The following is a 19669-nucleotide window of genomic DNA, read 5'->3' on the forward strand; positions in this document are numbered from 1 at the left end:
TTCGTAACCGTACTCCTGGGGAAGGAGTGTCCTAGGTTCGATTCCCGTGAATGACGTGAGGAGCTTAAGGATCTGCCATAGCCAAGTTAGCCGGTCTTGGGCGTGAACAGCAGGGTTTTTTTCCACCAGTTTATCTGGGATTTTTCATCCTGCAAGCAGGCAAACCGGTCTAGTGAACATACACGGATTACAGTCAGGAATACTGACCCAGCCATAGGTCTGATTCGTCAGCTGTTCCGGAGCCCGGATAAAATTTTGGGGGGAATGAGATGGTACCGTACCTCCCCATAAAGGGGACTCACGACCGTGTATCATCATACGATTATTATTATTACTGAAAATCAATTAGTTTCAATACTTGGTAAATAAATTTGTTGACAAAAATGATAAATTTGTTGGTAATAGGAATTTTTATCTACAATATTGGTCTTAGCATAAAGATGATAACTAAAATATTTAAATAACATAAAATATATTTAAGATGCACATACAAAAATCTTGTCTAATTTTAGTTCTTGGCTAATTCTCTACAAATGATGTGTGTATGTATACTTGTAAATTAATAGTAAACAGTTATGTAAATTGCATAAAAATGAAAAAAGAAAAAATAGAACAATTTCGGCTTACAGTAGAGGTCAATTTTTTTTTTTGCATATTCTTAAATAGTTTAAACACTTCCGCATTGGGCAGGAATGAAGTCTGCTGACTTGAAAGGTAAGATACAAATTGAAGTACAGGTAACTCTCGTATAACGCAGATGTTAGGTTCCATAAAAATACCGCGTTATATAAATCACGTTATGCGAGACTCAAATCACATAGAAAAAGTAGGTTTAGGTTCCCAAATCGTTTTTTTTTTCTTTTTTTTTAAGATTATATAAACAATGACATATTCAGTTAATTCATGTAAGTTAAGAAAACATAAACTATGCAACAAATACATAGTAAAAAATTATAAAAATTATAAATTGTATGTATACTTCATAGATGTTCTTTATTTATATATGCAATAGTTCTTATTGCTATATGCAATAGTTCTTATTGCATACTTCGGTTGGTTTAGTTATGAATTCAAGAAGTCAGTAATAAGACCTTGCTTACCACTATGCTACAATTTTTTAAGTTCATAATACGGAACTAAACAAATATCCAATTGTCTCGTAAATTTTTTGGAAAGCTCCATTGAGAGATCATTATCCATAAAATAACTTTCTTGCCAAGTCTAATCCTATTGCTAATTTCTTTAAACTGAATTCTTTAACGGACTCATCACAATCATAATCTTTGGCAGAACTTTCCACGCCATTTGGTTCGACGTCATCTATTAATTGTACCAGTTCCTCCTCGTTTAACCCCCCCTCTCAACCGGGCAGAACGCTATAGACGTCCAGATAAATCTGGATACGATGAATGCTATCTGTTGAAGTTATAAGAAGTGCAATTCGGCCAGCATGTCCATTAAAAGGTGTGATAAACCCTCCCGCTGAAGAGAACAGTTAATCGGATTATCTCACGCTCATAGCTGCATCTGAGTTGTCTATAACAAGGAATGCAGTTCCTCATTTATGCTGGGTAACTGAATCCTAGTTATATTAGATAAACTAAAAATATAGAAATTATTTTTATTTTCTCTTTTTATTGTACAAAGCAATTTTAATGCCTGGACAAAATAAAGGTTCTTCTTGCATAGTTTCTTCATTTAAATATCGTCTTACATTGGAACACTAATTTCATTTTTATTTATTTTTAATTTTTTTTGCTAATTTTTTCTAATCGTTTACTCCACAAAACATTTTCTTTGTTCTTGAAAAAAATTAATTCACGATAATTATTTGAAATATTTGAATTATTTTTGAAAAAAACAGGCTGCGGAGGTTCAAGATTATGTTATATTTTTGTTCAAAATCATGTTTCGAAGAATACTTCGCAGATTTCCTGAAGGACATGCTTGAGCGACTCTGTTTTATAGAGAATAAAATGAAATTCTTTAATCATATCACTAATTTTTTTTCTTTATTTTCTTTATATTGTAATCTTCTTGGTTTCCCTGTATAATTGGTCATTACAAAATGAAATTAACGGTTATGATTTAAATTGATATGTATATATTTTCTGCTAGTTCAGATATACTAATTGTATCAGATGTTATAATGGCAAAAATAGTAAGAAAATAATCATTTACACTTTCCTTCCAAAACACAAAGAAAGGACATTGTAAATTCACCCAATGAAAAAGAAAATACTACATATTTTTCTTGTGTTATCTGATTTTTTTTTTCTTGTAGTACAAAGAAGAAATCGCTGCCCATAAGATGGTAGAATACAAGAGGGCAAAAATCTGTAGATTGATTACATTATAACTAATAGAGATATGTCAGAAAAAAATTATTTATGTAAGAGTTCTAGCATCAGCAGATTTATATCTGCTGATGCTAGATGTTATTACTCTTGTATAAATATTTTTTTCTTCCAGTTTAGATACATGGCATTGTTGAAGTAGCTAAACCTTTGCTACTATTTACACTAAAATGAATGGACATGTTTCCCCAAGTGATTTACGTTTCTAACAGTTGTTTTGCGAACGATTTATAAAATAAATTCTCTGAAATATCTGCAGATTGAATAAGTCTATAACCCCCCCACCCTACCAAAAAATAAGATTATGCATATGTTCCTTTTCTTTCAAAAACAATTCAAATCTTCTTTTTCAAGATAATTGAAAGAAATAATTTATAATTTTTCGATAATAAAAATGAAACTGATCATTACAAATTAATAACTTATTTTAGCATAAATACTGTATCAGCCTGTGAAAGAAATGTCTATATTTATTTCTATGTTAGGATGTCTACTAATCAACAATTGAAAACAAAACACGACATTCTTGATGTAATTCGCACTACTACAGCTTGAGGCACTTTAGTGTCCCTTCTGGCTAAGTGTCCTTTCTTTTCTTTCTCAATAGCACCCAGAGTAATCTAAGCCTTTACCCTTTTCCTCCAGCTAAGAGGATTACTATCAAATATTTCTAAGACGTAGTATTTCTAAGACGTAGATTACTTCAGAAATAACAACCAGCATCAGAAGTAGAAGTAAAAATATTTAGATTATCTTAAGAAAAAGAAACAAAAATCTGAACTTTCTTTTGTGTGGTATGCATATAAGCAGTTTTACACATTGAAAATATAGCAGTTATTGTAATTACGGCTATTATAGCCTGTTATTGTTTAGGAGTGTCCCTTATTTAAATGCATATATATAGTATATGTATTTAAATAAGGGACACTATAGCATAGTGTTTCTAAAATTTCAAATAATTTCAGCAGACAGTAGAACAGCCTGATTTTAGATGATAACTAATATTTAAGGAATTGACAGCGTATACTAGAAATATAGATTAAATAAACTTTAATATATACTTTCCGATATTTCGGCGAACGTCACGTTGCCATCTTCTTGGGAACTTACTACAAAGACACGTGCACACAAGTACTAATAACAGCAAATGAGAAAAGAAATAAGACAAAAAACTTTCCTCATTTGCTGTTATTAGTACTTGTGTGCACGTGTCTTTGTAGTAAGTTCCCAAGAAGATGGCAACGTGACGTTCGCCGAAATATCGGAAAGTATATATTAAAGTTTATTTAATCTATATTTCTAGTATACGCTGTCAATTCCTTAAATATTAGTTATCATGTTTAACCAGTGTATAAGCCTCTCAACAAGAATAATGATTTTAGATGGCAAAGAAAGAGTACGGAATTAGAATCTTCACGGTACAACATTATTCTCTTATTTCTTTTGTCAAAATGGTAAAATGAAGTAATAGATTTTGAATACTATCTGGAAACTTTTTCAAACCTGTAGAAATTTAGAGTGGTTATGTAATTGAATTGCAGGAGAGCATAAGGAGCGGGGGGGGGGGGGCGTAAGCATTAGAAATTCTTCAAAATAAGCATACATTTTGAATCATTCTGTATATGATATCCTTCATATTATATTTTCAACATATCTACGGTGGTTACGCACTGGATATTATCGTAATGTGCATCCTACAAGAAAAAATATATATATATATATATATATACTCTCATATAAATCCAGTATAAGTCTGCTTCCCTAAATAAACTGAATAAATGCTGTATTAAATTTGGTATGAAAATCAACAATAAAAAGACGAAATGTGAACTGCATCCTGAATGGAGAACTTACAGAAGAAGCATAATATTTCAGCTATTTAGGCACAATTTTTAGTATAGTTGGCAAATTTAAAATTTTAAATATGGAAATAGACAACAGAATTAGCAAAACTGGTATGGTAGGAAGGAAAAAGAACAGAGTTTCATGGAATTAGAGAAATTATTCAAAACACTAAAACTAGCTGTATACAAGACAGTGTTCGAACCAGTTTTAAAAAATTATGGATCTGAAAGTTGGTTTAGAAAAAAAAAAACGCTATTAAAGTCTAGAGACCGCAGATATTAGAGAGAAAGATTAGAAGCATGAATAGAGGGCATCAATGGCAATATCATATTAAAAACAACGATATGAGGAAAGAACTCAACATTGCTAGCATTGAACAATTTGTTAAGCTCAATACATTAGGTTTTTTTATTTTATTTATTTATTTTTACTGTCAGCAGCTCTTATGTCTTATCAATAATAGAAGATATCTCAAAAATGCTAATATTTTGTTGTAAATCAACTTCTTATAACACATAGAAGTATTCATTTTTACTCGGGAATTGATACATTTTTACTACTTCTGTTTTGTCCGAAGACTGCAATGAAAATGTCCATGTACCATTAAAGAAACTTTCACTTCAACAGATGCTATAATGCAGAAGCCAGAAAACAGGTGGCTTTGTTTAACACTGAATATAGTAAAAAGACATTTATGTATTGCGATGGCAAATAAGTTTGTTCAGTTTATGCGTTAGTAAAAGGTTACGCCTTTACGAAATTTATCTTCACTGCATTTACTTTTCATATCGGTATCAATGCAATATCATTTCAATTTTCTAGCGAATAACATTTTCAGCGAATTTTTTCTGCAGTCAATAGTTCGCGAGATGAATTTTTCTGATTTTTCCTCGCAATGAATTGTTCGGACACGAACATAGCCATATGTAAAAATTGGAAATAGTAATCATTTGGGAAAATAACTCTTACTTAATTATTTATACACAAATATAAATATACGCAAAAGAAGAAATCCATCGGAATCAAATCGGGACTGCGCGGTGGCCACAAGTAGTAGGATACGCACAATCGCCATAATGTGAAGTTGCTCCATCATGTTGGAAAATGAGGCCCTACACATTCTCAATCTGGGGAAACACAAATTTCTCTAGCATATTTAAGTATGCCACTCTCGTAATCGTCTCCTCATGGAAAAAATGGCTCAACAATGCGATCTTGCGTGATCACATTGTTGAGCCATATTTTCGAACCAACTCGAAAATTCCAAAACAGAAAAATCAACTTTAAGAAACATCTCATCTCTGGAAAATGGAAGACTACAAAAAAAACTTGGCGTGAATGTATAAAAAAGAAGTCCTCCATCCTAAACTTATTTTCTACAAAACTGCAGAAACCGAGAAGAGAAAAATTCTACAATCATTTAATGAAACTGCTGAAAAGGACTTCAGCATCCTACGTTTATCAAGGATGTCAAGTGCCTTTATCAGGGCATTTAACCTGAAGGTGAGTTAGCCTGTCTCATACGAGGACGGAAGGTTTTTCCTCTCTGAAATTTTTTCTTTGTTTTTTTCTTGCCGAAAAACAAGCGAATCGAATTGGAAAAACACGCAGGGATTTAAGGCCAGTTGCTTCTTCCTTAATTCAAAACAACTCAACCCAATTCCAAATTCCTTTAGCACTGTGTTTTCTAACTGTGATCTGCCAACCACTGGCATCCTTCAAAAGTCGAATAAGACTTCCAACCGCTACTCATCTAAATATAACACCAGATGAGTATGCTTCTAAAAGGTATACAGGTTTGTTTTTTAAGACTCTTTATTCATCATTCCTTGTTTTATTATTTTCCCTTTCCTAGAGAATAATTTAACTTTTTATTTATTTATTTATTTATTTTTTTTTTTTTTTTAACAAACTGCACCAATCACCTCCTCAAAACTCAGAAATATACCCACACATACTCATTAGTATTCTTAGCCTATTCCTCCCCTTATTAACTGCAATTACTTGCTCTCGAGGTTACTCGGGAGATAAGTGCATGTGGCACTCCTGTCGTTGAGGAATAACAGAAACAGGAGTAAATATGTGGAACATGATTGAAAAATCTTCACGAATGAATTTTTTCAAGTTTTCCAATATTTTTACTCTGAATTCCTGTATATTTTATTATTATATTGTGAAAAATATTTACATCAAAGAATCAATTTATTATTATTATTAGTAGTAGTAGTAATATTAATGATTAATACTATTTTCCCTCATCCTCCTCAATATAATGATTGTTGGTATAGCAATGCTGCTTTACTAAGGAATAATTACAGAACAATATGGATTCTTATTGTCTTTCTTGTCCGATTTGTCTATTTCCAGGAGGAAAAGCCTAGTCATCTCAGTATTAGACCTACTAACTTACATTCAGTAAATTTATTTATTTATTACATTTATTAATGAAAAAATTTTATTTGGATTCCGTATTTGAAACTTTTACAAAAAAATGTCGAACCCTTTCAGTTTTCAGTTCAGCTATATTCGGGGCGACAAAGAAAAATGTCGAAATTATGTATTACAATAACTCGCTGACTTAGCAGAAGTTTTCGGTACAAGAAGCTGAATGCATGGTTCAGTTTTAGTTCGTAATGGATCACTTTTATCATGACATTTCCGTAAAGAAGTTCCTAAATGATATTAGCAATTTCGCTCTGGCTGGATGAAATTAATGAAATTTTTAATTTCAATCGGCTAGACTTATTGTGACAAAATTTGGTAGAACGAATTTCTTAGCCTATTCCTCCCCTTATTAACTGCAATTACATGTTTTCGAGGTTATTCGGGAGATAAGTGCATGTGGTACTCCTGTCTTCCCTACAGATAAATCGCTAACTGTACAATGAAGCAGGATGTACACTTACATTAAATGTTCTAAAATGCAAGAAAATAATTATTACGTTTCAATGACCGCTTCCATATGTTGTCTGTATCATGAGTAACGTTCCGCATTGTTACTGAACATTTTCTAAACAATAGTTTGCAAGAAAAATGACTTTTCGATGAATTATGAAAGAATTCATTGAAACATTTTCGGTGAATTGTTTTTTCGATGAATTGCATTTTCGACGAATTGTCGTTCGATGAATTGTCATTCGAGGAATTGCCATTCGTTAAATTGTCGTTCGGCGAATTGTTTATTCGCCGAATTGCTTTTTCGATGAATTGTCTTTCGATTAACTGTTTTTCGATGAATTTGCCTGTAACCAAGTGGATAAGAGGGTAGTTGCTGGACAGATATCAAAAAGTAGTATACAGAGGGCAGAATCAAGGCAAAAACAGGTGGCTAGTGGTGTGCCATAAGGTTCAGTGCTGGGACCATTCCTGTTTAATCTGTACATAAATGATATAGGAAATAACCTGAAAGGAAATATTCAGTTGTTTTCTGATTATGTGAAATTAGGTAGAATAATAGTTAAGGCAATATGGAGAGCTTGCAGGACAATTTAAATAGGCTGTCATTATGGGCAAAAGTTAATCGTGTCAGTTTAATGTCAAGAAATGTAAAGTTATGTATTTTGGGATAAATATATTACACGCTGTGTATCACATTAATGGCACTGTAGTCCAGGAAATATATGAAGCTAGAGATTTAGGGGTGATGGTAGACAGAGTTAAAGTTTAGAGGACATATTGCTAAGGTTGCTCATAAAATTACTTGGCTATTCCTCTTTATAAGGCCTTTATACACCCACATCTTGATTACTGTGCTCAAGTCTGGTCCCTAGGTTTTTTGGGGATGAGGAAGCAGTGGAGAGGATTCAGAGGCGAGACCAAGATGATGAGTGGCCTATGGAATGTTACCTATGAAGATAGATTGAAGGTGTGTGGATTGCAGAATTTGATAGGAGAACAAGAGGGAATATGATAGAAAATTCAAGTTGCTTAAAGGGTTTGATATGAAGATGCAGGACAAATGTTTCAGCACTTGCCTAGAGGGAACAGAACAAGGGATCATCCCTGGAAGTTAAATAAAGGTGTGGTTAGCAGCGGTGTGAGGACTAGATTTTTTGCTTGGAGAGTTGTGAATGAGTGGAGTGTGTAAAAATAATCATAATTTACAATAATGATTCTTTTTACAATTATTTCCCTATGTTAATATATTATTAGTTTTGTTTTTGTAATATGTATATCAGCACTTGATATGCACCCGTTATAGATATTGTTATTGTCAAAATGAAATATAAAGCATTTGAAAATTGATGTACTTACTAGATTTTGATAGTTATGTTACTTTCAATTTTTCTTATTGTAATTTAAAATTAGTAAACGTTGAGATATTTGTTGTGCTTTGTAAAGACATTCTTGTCATGCTAATAGAGACAATATGTGTCAGCCATTATACTTAACTTCTTGCTTGCCATTTACATGCTCACAGAGGAGACTGATGCATGATTGACAGCTGAGGGGAGAACGTTTGGTATTGGGATAATGAAGAAAACAAGAGAGAGAGAGCTAATGGAAGTTTAAGAACACAGACCAGAGACATTTTGTTCTTAGGAAGTTTTTAAGTTTTATGTGACATTCGGGAGAATATTAATAGAAGATTCTGAAAAGGAATCATAGAAATGCGAGTCTTTAAACTGGAGGAGTGAAGACTGCCAACAAGTATTTAGTAAATAAAAGAAAATATTGCAGTCGACATTCTAATTGAATGTTCGAGGAAATGCTGAATGGAAAATTTCATCTTCTGTCCTAAAGACATCGGATTACTATGGAAAAAGCAACTGGTGAAATTTGAAACTGTAAAGTGGCTTAACATGAAGAGCTCAACTTAAATATGTTGTTTATAAAGTAGTAGAAGAAACCTTTTTCCTCTGGTACAAAAATTGTGCATCAAATATAACTGCAAGAGGTAAGAGTATTTATACTTCAGTGAGACAGGAGGAATAATATTGTATGCTACATAAAGGAGATAAAGGATCCTGTGGAAAAGAAGAAAATTTTTATATTTTTGGAAAGGGCTTAACAAGGAAACTGACTCTAATGAACATTTTTGTTGTGAAAACAAGGTGTTTAGTCTGGTAGACGTGATTAAGTATATGTCAAAAAATCGAATAATAGAATGAGTCAGAGAATGAATGATTTTAATATTTTGGATAAGAAAATCTCTAAAATGTAGATTTATTTTAGGTCGGGGATCCAGTTAATTTTGTAGTTATTTATGTAATTTTATTTGGTCTTGAGTCAATAATTTCTGGGATTCTTTATCGGAATTGAACTCTTGTGTAATTAATAAAAACTCTGAATAGAAATCTCTTTATAGAGATGAAATAAAATAAACAATCTCTAAACATATGGGTTGTCAGTCAGTTGTGAGTGCTTCGTCTGTTAATGGGTTCAAGGAGAGGTATAATAGATTGTATGGATAGATTGGGTCTCGCGATGAGTCTTCAGACTCCATGGAGGTGCCTGTATATTAGTAATAATAATAATGTAATATTTCATGCTTCTAAAGTACTTCTGACAGAATCAATCCACCTAGATATTGATCTTCCTTGGTCTCTTTTCTGCCATTTTGGCATCAAACACCTGTTTTGCTAACTTTTCCTCACCCACTCAATTTAAGTGGTCATATTACCTTAGATTAGCTCTGCTGACACATTCTTGAATGGTAATAATGTCAAATTCCTTTCTTTTTTAAATCATTCTACAATTGATGCCATTGCTTCACTCCCCTCATTTTTCTCAGAACTTGCATATCTATGGTCTCTAGTCGTTGATCTCAAGTGCTTTATTTCTAACCCAACTCTCAGATCCATAACTTAAAACCGGTTTTAACACCGTCTTGTATACTGCTAGTTTGGTGATTAGGCTAATTTCTCTTATTCCATATAAATTTATTCAGCTGGCTATCCACCATATCAGCTTTGCTTATTCTCTTGTCTATTTCCAGATTTAACCTGTATCTTCACTAAAAACTATGCTGAAATATTTTACTTGTTCTATAGGATCTCCATTTAGAATGCAGCTGAAGTTTTGCATGTTTCTGCATATTTTCATAGTTTTGATCTTTTTATTGCTGATTATCGTGCTAAATTTGTTACAGCTTTTATTCAATTTGGTTAGAGAATTCTGGAGATTTGCACTAGATGGAATACGCATAGAAGAATAACAGTGGAGATAATGTGCACACTGTCTTACTCCTGATTTTTCACCAAACAATTTTCCTGTACTTCCTTCAATTCTAAAGGCTGAATGACAACTTAAATATAGACTATGTATCGATCTGTATACTGTTCCATTGACCTCATCTCTAATTGTAGAATTCTTAAAAGTTTTTCTCTAAGCACCTTGGGTCGCTTAAGAGTCAAAGTCAAATAACTGGGAGGAGACCTCTACATCACCTTTCAGGAATGTGGAGAGCCGACTGGGGTTTCTGACCTTTAGTAGACATCTATTGGGTACTGAACGAACAAGGATGGGCTGGCAATTTGGAACTTAGCTAGCCAAATTGTACTCGTTATTGATTTAAACCACAAATGCAAAATATTTCATATATATGATAGGTAATGTAGGCAGGTCTGCAGCCTTTAAAAAAAATTCAATATAAAATACATCTTACGTCAAGAAATACAATTTCAAAGCTTATATCGATAAAGAATACTATTATGCCACTTTAAAAGCCAGACATATGTTAAATCAAGATAACTGTGAATAAATATATAAGACACTCATAGAAAGATTAGTCTTCTCATTCTTTCTATTTTCAGAATGCGTTAATGGTCTATACAAAATGTGTAACCAGGTACATTCAAGAATATCAAATAACTGTTCCTAAAGAATAAATACTGTTCTTAAAGACAGTTCTTTTTGATTTTCTTAATACTTTGTATAATTTTTTGTATGCAAGTGTCATTCTGTTATTTTATAATTTTATCATTAAGTTTTTATATTTATAATTTCATTAAGTTTTTATATTTATTGTTCCTTAATTAAGGATTACTATTTAAATATTTATTCTAAACTTAACCTACTATTAATTTATTAAATAATAATATGTGTAGAAATTTATGATAACTAAAATATATATGTAAAGTAACGAAAAGTGTATTATAAATAATTGTATACGTAATGAAAGAGCTGATTAAGTAGCTCAAATATTCTGTTTATTCTTATTTGTGAAAATTTAACGTTATGTAATCACTTATGTAAGAGTAGAGCGTTGTATTACATTAGCGAAATGTTTACGTTCTGCGTTGTCATGGAGACGCATGAAGTAAACAAGCACGAGTCGAATAGAGTGTGACCTTCGGACTGAAAGGAGAGAAAAAAAATCATATAAGATTTTTAATTAGAGAGAGGAGAGGAAGTTTTTGCGGAGCAGGAAGGAAGGTAGGATACAAGCAAAGGAAGTGGAAGAAAATTATAAGTTCTCTAGGGCAGAAATTCATGAGAATAGTGTTTAGAAGTGAGCCAAAACATAGTGAATCATATACTTAGCTGCAAGTGAAGTCAGCTGTGTTGTAAAGGAAAATTAATGCCGTATCCGGATAAATAAAGAACTGGACATTCAATGGAAAATTCTGATTAGTTCCAGTTAGTCTAGGATTACGTCTTAATTCTATGTTGCCCTGAGAAGAATTATATTGAAATTAACTAGTTTGAGAAAAGTAAACAAGAAAAGATATCAGTGCCTTATTGATGTGTTTTTTTTTTGAGTAGTGAAGCGCAATTAACAGTAGTTCAGTTAAATCGTTGGAGAATTTTTATTAATGTGTTCCGCTAACGTAAATAAGTTAATTCATAAGTGTGCTCACAATTAATTGATGTATTGAAGATTGTATCTGGTAAGAGTAGTCATACTTGTTTGTTTATTCTAACATTAACATATCTTCGAAGTTCAAAGTCCGAAATAAGATTGCTTGGAATATTGTCTACCTTGATTAGTGCTTCCTGTGAATTTAAACATTAAGTACAGCTGATGGATATGTGGAGACTGATTAAATAAGAAGTTTCGTTTTATTAACTTGAGTTAAGAAAGCTTGTGATTTTGAAGCTGTGAATTGTATGTGAAAGTTTAGAATATTGAATTGGCATGAATGACTTAGCAAGATGTATTAAGTTAATTGTATTGTTTCATTTTAAAGCAGAATTCTTGTATTTGTTATATATATCATATATTAAATGTTTTATTTTGTTAATCTAAATATTGTATTTGCCTGAATTCCTTTTTATTGCACCGTTCATAAATATTCGAATCTTGCAGAAACCCCAAGTGGAATAGTAAATAATTCGGCCTAAATAAATGAGGAGACTGCTAACTTAATTAAGAATTGATCCTACTATTTTATATAGACTAATCTAAAAATAGGGTGGCGCAGTATAATTATAAATTTCCCTACTTTTGGATCGGTGATCAATTTGCAATTAGTTGTTATATTGATAAGAGTGACTTGAACCAAGGTGGCAGATTTAGAACATAACATGAAAATAGAACGTCACGACAGTCTCCCTCATGCAAATATAAATAATTATCAGAAATAACAAATACAAATCCACCACTTACTTCACACAAGTTATAAGGTATAACAGAAACAACATACATGAGAAAACAATGCAAAATAAAAATGACTTACTTCATAAAACGAAGGAGTTATATCAGATGTTGAAGTTTCTTTTGTAGGTGATCCTGGTGGAGATTCCTTAAAAGATGCAAGCTCATAGTTACTTGGTGATCTTTTGTGACCTTGAAAAAGTGATCTAACTCCATTACTTTTTTTATCAATTTGAGGATGAAGATGCCGATTTGGCATACTTGGAGTTGAGGTAATAACAAGAGTTTTTAATGCTTGAACTTCTGCTTGCAAAACTTCAATCTGAAATTATAAATTGAACAGGATCAGCAGTACTACACACTGAAAATAATTCAATTTATAAAAAAAATGCACAAAGTAAATATTATAATACAATTTATTTATTTAAAATAAAGAGCCAATAGGCTTCATTTCAGCCATGTAAAACATTATTTAAATTAAGGGGATATTAAATCCCACATTGTTTCAAAACCGAATAGAAACTCAAAGATCGGAATCAGAGTTTCATGCCGAATATAGTAACTATAAAAGTATCAGCGACTACTAGCATAAGCTAAAGCATGTAGTCCAAACTAGGGCAACTCGTAGCAAAGGTGGAGAAAGTTCTGATATTTTGAGAAAGTTCTGAAAGTTCTGATTATTCAGCACTCACTGATGAGATCTCAATAAAGATTGAAACCGGTCTGGGTAGTGGCCTCCAACCATAATGTATAATATCATACATCTCCTAGGAGAGGGTTTTGCATTATGGGAAACACTAAGAATAGCGATCAGAACTTTCCCCACCTTTGCTACGAGTTGCCCTACTTTGTACCACGTACTTGGACTACATGCTTTAGCTTACGCTAGTAGTCGCCGATACTTTTATAGTTACTATATTCGGCATGAAACTCTGATTCCGATCTTTGAGTTTCTATTAGGTTTTGAGACAATGTGGGATTTAATATCCCCCCTTAATGTAAACAATTTATTTATTTTTTACAGGTTTAAAGGTGCAAGGACAGCTATGGCCATGCTACAGCAGCACACAAGGTAATAAACAAGTGGCATATACAAATCTAAAAATCTGTATGTAAAAAAATAAAAAAATATTATGTAACATGTCTCAGCAGTATGTAATTAATAAATAAAAGTGCATAACAGATATAAAAAAGAGTATCAAAAAAGGAGAGAAAATATAAAATAATTTTAAAAGCATAAAAATAAATTAAATGAATAAAAGCAATGCATACATAATTTATATAAGATGGAAAACATTGATACACTAAAAATTTAAAAAAGGGTATACTGCTGGTAGATACAAGTGTGTGATGTTGGATTAAGTAAAACCAAATTTGATGTAAAATTATCCCTTGTGTTTTGTTACTATGTTGAGGATACCTCATCATTTCAGCTGATTCTTTGAATGCTCTTAGGTAAAAAAAGTAATCAATGTGGAGCACTTCAGTTGATTGCCATTCTACTATGTGTTTTGTATTTGTTGTATTAACTGCCAGCCCTGATTTGTGCTTTCTTTTATTCTCAACAGGACATTATCTACATGCAACTTCTCATGACAATACAGCACAGAAAATAGGCATCATCTGTTCCTTGCATGATAGAGCCTACAGAATTTCCACAAATATAGATAAAAGAAACCAAAAGCTACAGTATCTTAATTCTGTCCTTGCAAAAAAATGGCCACAACAGAACATTAGTCAAAAAAATTCTATCTTAATCTCCAAAACAGAAAGAACAACAAATAAATGAATATAAAGGAGCGGTGATTCTCTCATATACATATAATCATCACACATAAAATAGCAAGATTGCTTTGCCAAAAAAAAAAAATCTAAAAGTTGCTTTCTACCTAATCAACAAAATCTACAATCATCTGAAATATCCTAAACCACCAAATCCACCACTTAAACCAGATCTACAAGATCATTTGCAGTTGTAAGCTACACAACATGGGACAAACTGGCAGATCTGGGGAAATATGCCAATTGGAACGTATGAAGGACATTGAGAATGAAAGAAAGGCACAAATCTGGGCTGGTATAAAACATCTAGAAGAATGGCAACAAACTGAAATGCTCCACATTGATTACCTTTTTACTCAAGAGCATTCAAAGAATCAGCTGAAATTTGAAGTATCTTCTACAGCGTAACAAAACACAAGGGACAATTTTACATCAAATCTGGTCTTCCTTAATCCATCACAACACAATTCTATCTACCAGCAGCCAGCATTACAACAAATGCACACTTTCCATTGTTTAAACAATTTCAAATATCCTTTACTAGAAATATCAACTGTTATTACTTTGCTTTTTTATTTTTGAAATTTATTTGTGCTATTTCCTGATAAAGTAAAATACAGCTTTTTTTTTTTCATTTAAAATTAAATTTATTCACTAGTTGAATTAAATAGTGATTCTAATATGTTCTTTCACCACAGAACCATACACAATAAAATAATGAATGTACTTCTTGGCAAAACAAGGCAGTCAATTAAAATATGAATGATGGTTATTCCAGTGTCTCATTACTCACACATAACCATGTCATAACCCCTCAATAGGAAGATCACTATGACCTATGTGGAGCCAAGCAAGAACCTCCTCCTTTTTATGGTGTCCCTGTGTAGACTAGATTATTGGTCTCTGTTCCATGATGACTGCCTGAAATTAGTGTATGGAAAAGGCAGATGGTGGAAGCTTGAGAAACAAGCTGAACTTATTGCACTATCTGCAGCCTCATTTCCTTTAATTTCAACGTGGCTTGAAATCCAACAGAAGTGCACATCCAAGTGTAGCTTCCATAACTGATAGAGGAAAGCATTCGAAAGTACCCCGGATGTTTCTGTAGCTCTAGACTTCTTACTGCCTGTAACATGTGAATCAGTGTGTTTCATCTCCTCTAGTAGTAATTTAATATCATCATCATCATCAAATTCCAGCCATGTACCCACAAGGGGTGTACAGGATATGATAGTACTACATGAAACAATTGTATCATTACTAACTTCCTATCTACAATTTCCCTCTAAATTAGTCTGTTATTTGTCAAGACTCCAACATTATCAGATCTTGTATTTTTATCGTCTAAGGCTCTTTGTACTGTATCAATCCACCTATATCTTGGTCTTCCACTGGGTCGTTTTGCTGCCAACCTGGCAGAGAACACTTGTTTTGCTAATCTTTCCTCGCCCATTCTGTTTAAGTGACCATACCACCTGAGATTAGCTCTGCTAATCTCAGGTGGTATGGTCTGCCTAACGCATTCCTGGATGCTGACAATGTCAAGTTCTTTCCTAATATCCTCGTTTTTAATACGATATTGCCATCAATGCCATCTGTTCACGCCTATAATCTTTCTCGGGATTCTCATATCTGCAGCCTCTAGTCTTTGGTCAAGTGTTTTACTTCTGACCCAGCTCTCAGATCCATAAGTTAAAACTGGTTTGAACACTGTCTTGTATACAGCTAATTTAGTGTTCTGACTAATTTCTCTCTTATTCCATATGAATTTATTCAATTGACTTCCCACCATACCAGCTTTGCTGATTCTGTTGTCTATTTCTATATTTAATTTACCATCTTCAGTAAAAATCGTGCCTAAGTAGCTGAAATGTTTTACTTGTTCCACAGGTTGTCCATTCACAACACAGTTGACATTTTCAATGATTCTGCCTATTTTCATTGTCTTTATCTTTTTATTGCTGACCTTCATACCATATCTATTACAACAGCTATTCAATTTAGTCAGAGAATCTTGTAGACTTGTAGCGGATTTATTTAGAAGTATAACATCATCCGCATAAAGCAAAGAGCTGACATTAACATCTCCCATTCTGATATCATGTTTAATACCACTTTCCTTCATAATGTGATCCATATAGATAATGAATAACAGAGAGGATAATGTACATCCTTGTCTCACACCAGATTTAACATTAAACCATCTTCCTATACTTCCTTCAATTCTGACTGCTGACTTACAACTCAAATAAAGACTAAGTATTGCTTGATATATGCCCCATTGAAACCATATAACTGTAGCATATTGAATAGCTTCTCTCTTGGCACCTTGTCATATGCCTTTTCCAAATCAACAAAACTGAAATACAGATCTTTGTTATATTCCCATGCTTTCTCGACTATTTGTCGTAAAGTGAAGATCTCATCCTGACAGCCCCTATTTGGTCTGAATCCAGCTTGTTCTTCACCAAACTTTTCTTCCACAATTCTTCTCAACCGTTTCTCAAGTATACTTGCATAGATATTGCAAGGAACACTCAGTAGGGAAATAACTCTGTAATTCTCACGTTCAGTTTTATTTACCTTTTTATATATGGGTACTATGAGAGCTCTACTCCAATCATCAGGAATTGTCCCTCTGTCCAGGCTTTCTGAACTATGCAGTGCAGATGCTGTAAGACTCTTATACCACCATACTTCAGCATTTCTGGTCGAATATCATCTACTCCAGCTGCCTTTCCACATTTCAAGCTTTTGATGGCTTTTTCTACTTCAAGTATTGATATGTATTCCTGACTGCATGCCTGGTCAGTGTTTTTTTACCACTGTGCTGTCATAACTGCTTGTTTCATTTAGCAGTTTTTCAAAGTAATTACTCCATACTTCAAGGATATCTTTTTCTCCTGTTTTCATGACACCTTTATCATCTCTAACTCCTTTTACAGCACTCTTTCCTCCATTCCTAAGCTTCTTCAACAGCCTCCAGAATATTTTGCCACCTTCTTGATATTTATTTTCTATGTTCTTGCCAAAGTCCTCCCATGACTTTTGTTTAGCTAGTTTTACACAGTGTTTAGCATTCTTGCATTTGTCTCTATATTCTCTAAGAGCACAAGCTGACTTATTTGACAGGAACTTTTGATATGCTTTCTTCTTTTCCTTCATTGCCTCTTTAACTTCCTGTGTCCACCAGGGAGTTCTGATTTTTTTATCCTTGCACACAACCTCACCACATGCCTCTCTGGCAGAATCAATCAATGTTTTCTTCAGAGTTTGCCACTGAATCTCCAAGGTTTGATTCCTGTTCTCAAACTCTCATTTTTTCTTCAATAATCTTTGTGTATGTTAGTCTACAGTTCACATCTGAGAGCTGCTCAACTTTTATTCGCTTTAAAACTTTCTTACATGTTATTATTTTCAATATGAAATTCAATTTTATCCTGCTCAAGACTAAATAGTGATCACTTCCAATTTCAAATCCTCTGTACACTCTAGTGTCCTGCACCAGGGAGAAAACATCACTATCAACAATAACATAGTCAATGAGACTTTTCTTATTCCTAGCCTCTTCTCTCCATGTGAATTTGTGCACATTTTTATGTTGGAACATGGTGTTAGTAATAACCAGTCCATGTCCTGTGCAGAAATCCAACAGATATTTGCCATTGTTATTAGCTTTGCTCTTTTCTCCAAATTTTCCCAAAATATTTTTGTATGTCTCACAATCATTTCCTACTCTGCTATTTAGATCCCCAACAAGGACCAACTTTTCCTTTTTCATTGTTGCTTTTTCAAAAGCCTCAAAAAATTCCTCCACTTCTACCATAGTAGAACCTTCTGTGGGATCATAGGCACAAATAAGTCTCATTGTCCAGTTCCCCATTCTCATATTTGCCCACATTACTCTACTTGAGACTGACTGCCATTCAAGAAGATTAGCCTCGTATTTTGTGTTGAATACTATGGCTACTCCTTCTTTTCCTTGATTGTCATTGCCTGAATATAACATTTTGTATTTATTGCTCAGAAAGATCTCACCAGTTTTGGTCTTTTTTGTTTCAGTCACCCGTATTATGTCAATCTGGTACTTATCTAATTCCTCAGCTAGCTCCATTTCTTTGCCATTCAGGCTTCTTACATTGATAGTACCGATCTTTAACTCTGGTGATGTTGAGTTGGGGTTTATTTTCAGATTTGTTCCAGTAACTGACTTTTCGCTGTTCGCCCTGGTTCCCTGGCAAAAACAACGGGGGCCTTGTTTAACCGGGCAACGCCCCAGCTGGCATGAAATTTGGTCATGTCGTACCATCATTTTTTATTTTGGTTAAACCAATAAGAATACAATTTGGTCGGCTAAATCCCAAATTGCCAGCCCATCCTCGTTCGTTCAGTATCCAAGTAGATACCCAACAGGGTGCACCACGAGAAGGTGAGGATTGGACATTAGGTCAGAAACCCTGGTCGTTTCTCTGCATTCCTTTTAAAGGCTATGTGGAGGTCTCCTCTCAGTTATACAGCTTTGACCCTTAAGCACCCCGTAATTTAATATTTAATCTCATATATTATAATGCAAGCTCTATTGCCTGCAGCTCAGCAGTAAGTAAAGTTGATACATTTTAGATGGATCAGAGCAGATATGTTGCCTAGAAAGACAGCCAATGATCCTACTGGGGCCTTTGATTTTTAACCATCAGTGTACACAGGCACAAAATCAGAATATTCAATTCTATGAGCTTAAAAGAACTGCTGGCAGACAACAGGTGGAAAGCTTTGGTAGCCTACAGAAAGAAAAGCTGCATGGTGGTATGCATCATGCCACAGTGAAAGTATTTAGTGGCATCTATGCTATGTTGTTCCATCCCAGTACAACACCTGATAGGTGTTGTACAGATTATCCCACCATGGATAAAAAAAAAAAATAGTTTGCCATACGAAATAACCTGGTAGCGAATTTATTTTTGTAGCATATAATAGAGACAGTTGTTGATGTCAAAGCAACAAAGGTGGTTTGTTTGCCTTGATGTACAAACTAAGAATTAGTGAAGTTTGAAATGCTTCAGTTCAGTTAATATGGCTTGATTTTGAACAGGTCATTGTAGAATACTCTCTCAGGCAGAAGCAGAGACTTGGGAACTACAATCAAGTT

The 19669-nt window shown here is 33.4% G+C and overlaps 1 protein-coding gene across 2 annotated transcripts in view; it reads right to left on the reverse strand.

The window, feature by feature from the left end:
• Positions 1 to 19669, reverse strand: part of LOC150104944 (guanine nucleotide exchange factor for Rab-3A-like) — a 227457-nt gene that overhangs the window by 112692 nt on the left and 95096 nt on the right. For both annotated transcript variants that reach the window (XM_090396061.1, XM_090396060.1), the window contains exon 6: positions 12824 to 13063. In XM_090396061.1, the coding sequence (XP_090252187.1) occupies positions 12824 to 13063 (240 nt within the window). The remainder of the gene's footprint in view (positions 1 to 12823; positions 13064 to 19669) is intronic.

The sequence above is a fragment of the Typopeltis vanoorti genome, chromosome 7 (assembly GCF_054136105.1).
Source record: "Typopeltis vanoorti isolate ZY-2024b chromosome 7, IOZ_Tvanoo_1.0, whole genome shotgun sequence".
Lineage (NCBI taxonomy): Eukaryota > Metazoa > Arthropoda > Arachnida > Uropygi > Thelyphonidae > Typopeltis > Typopeltis vanoorti.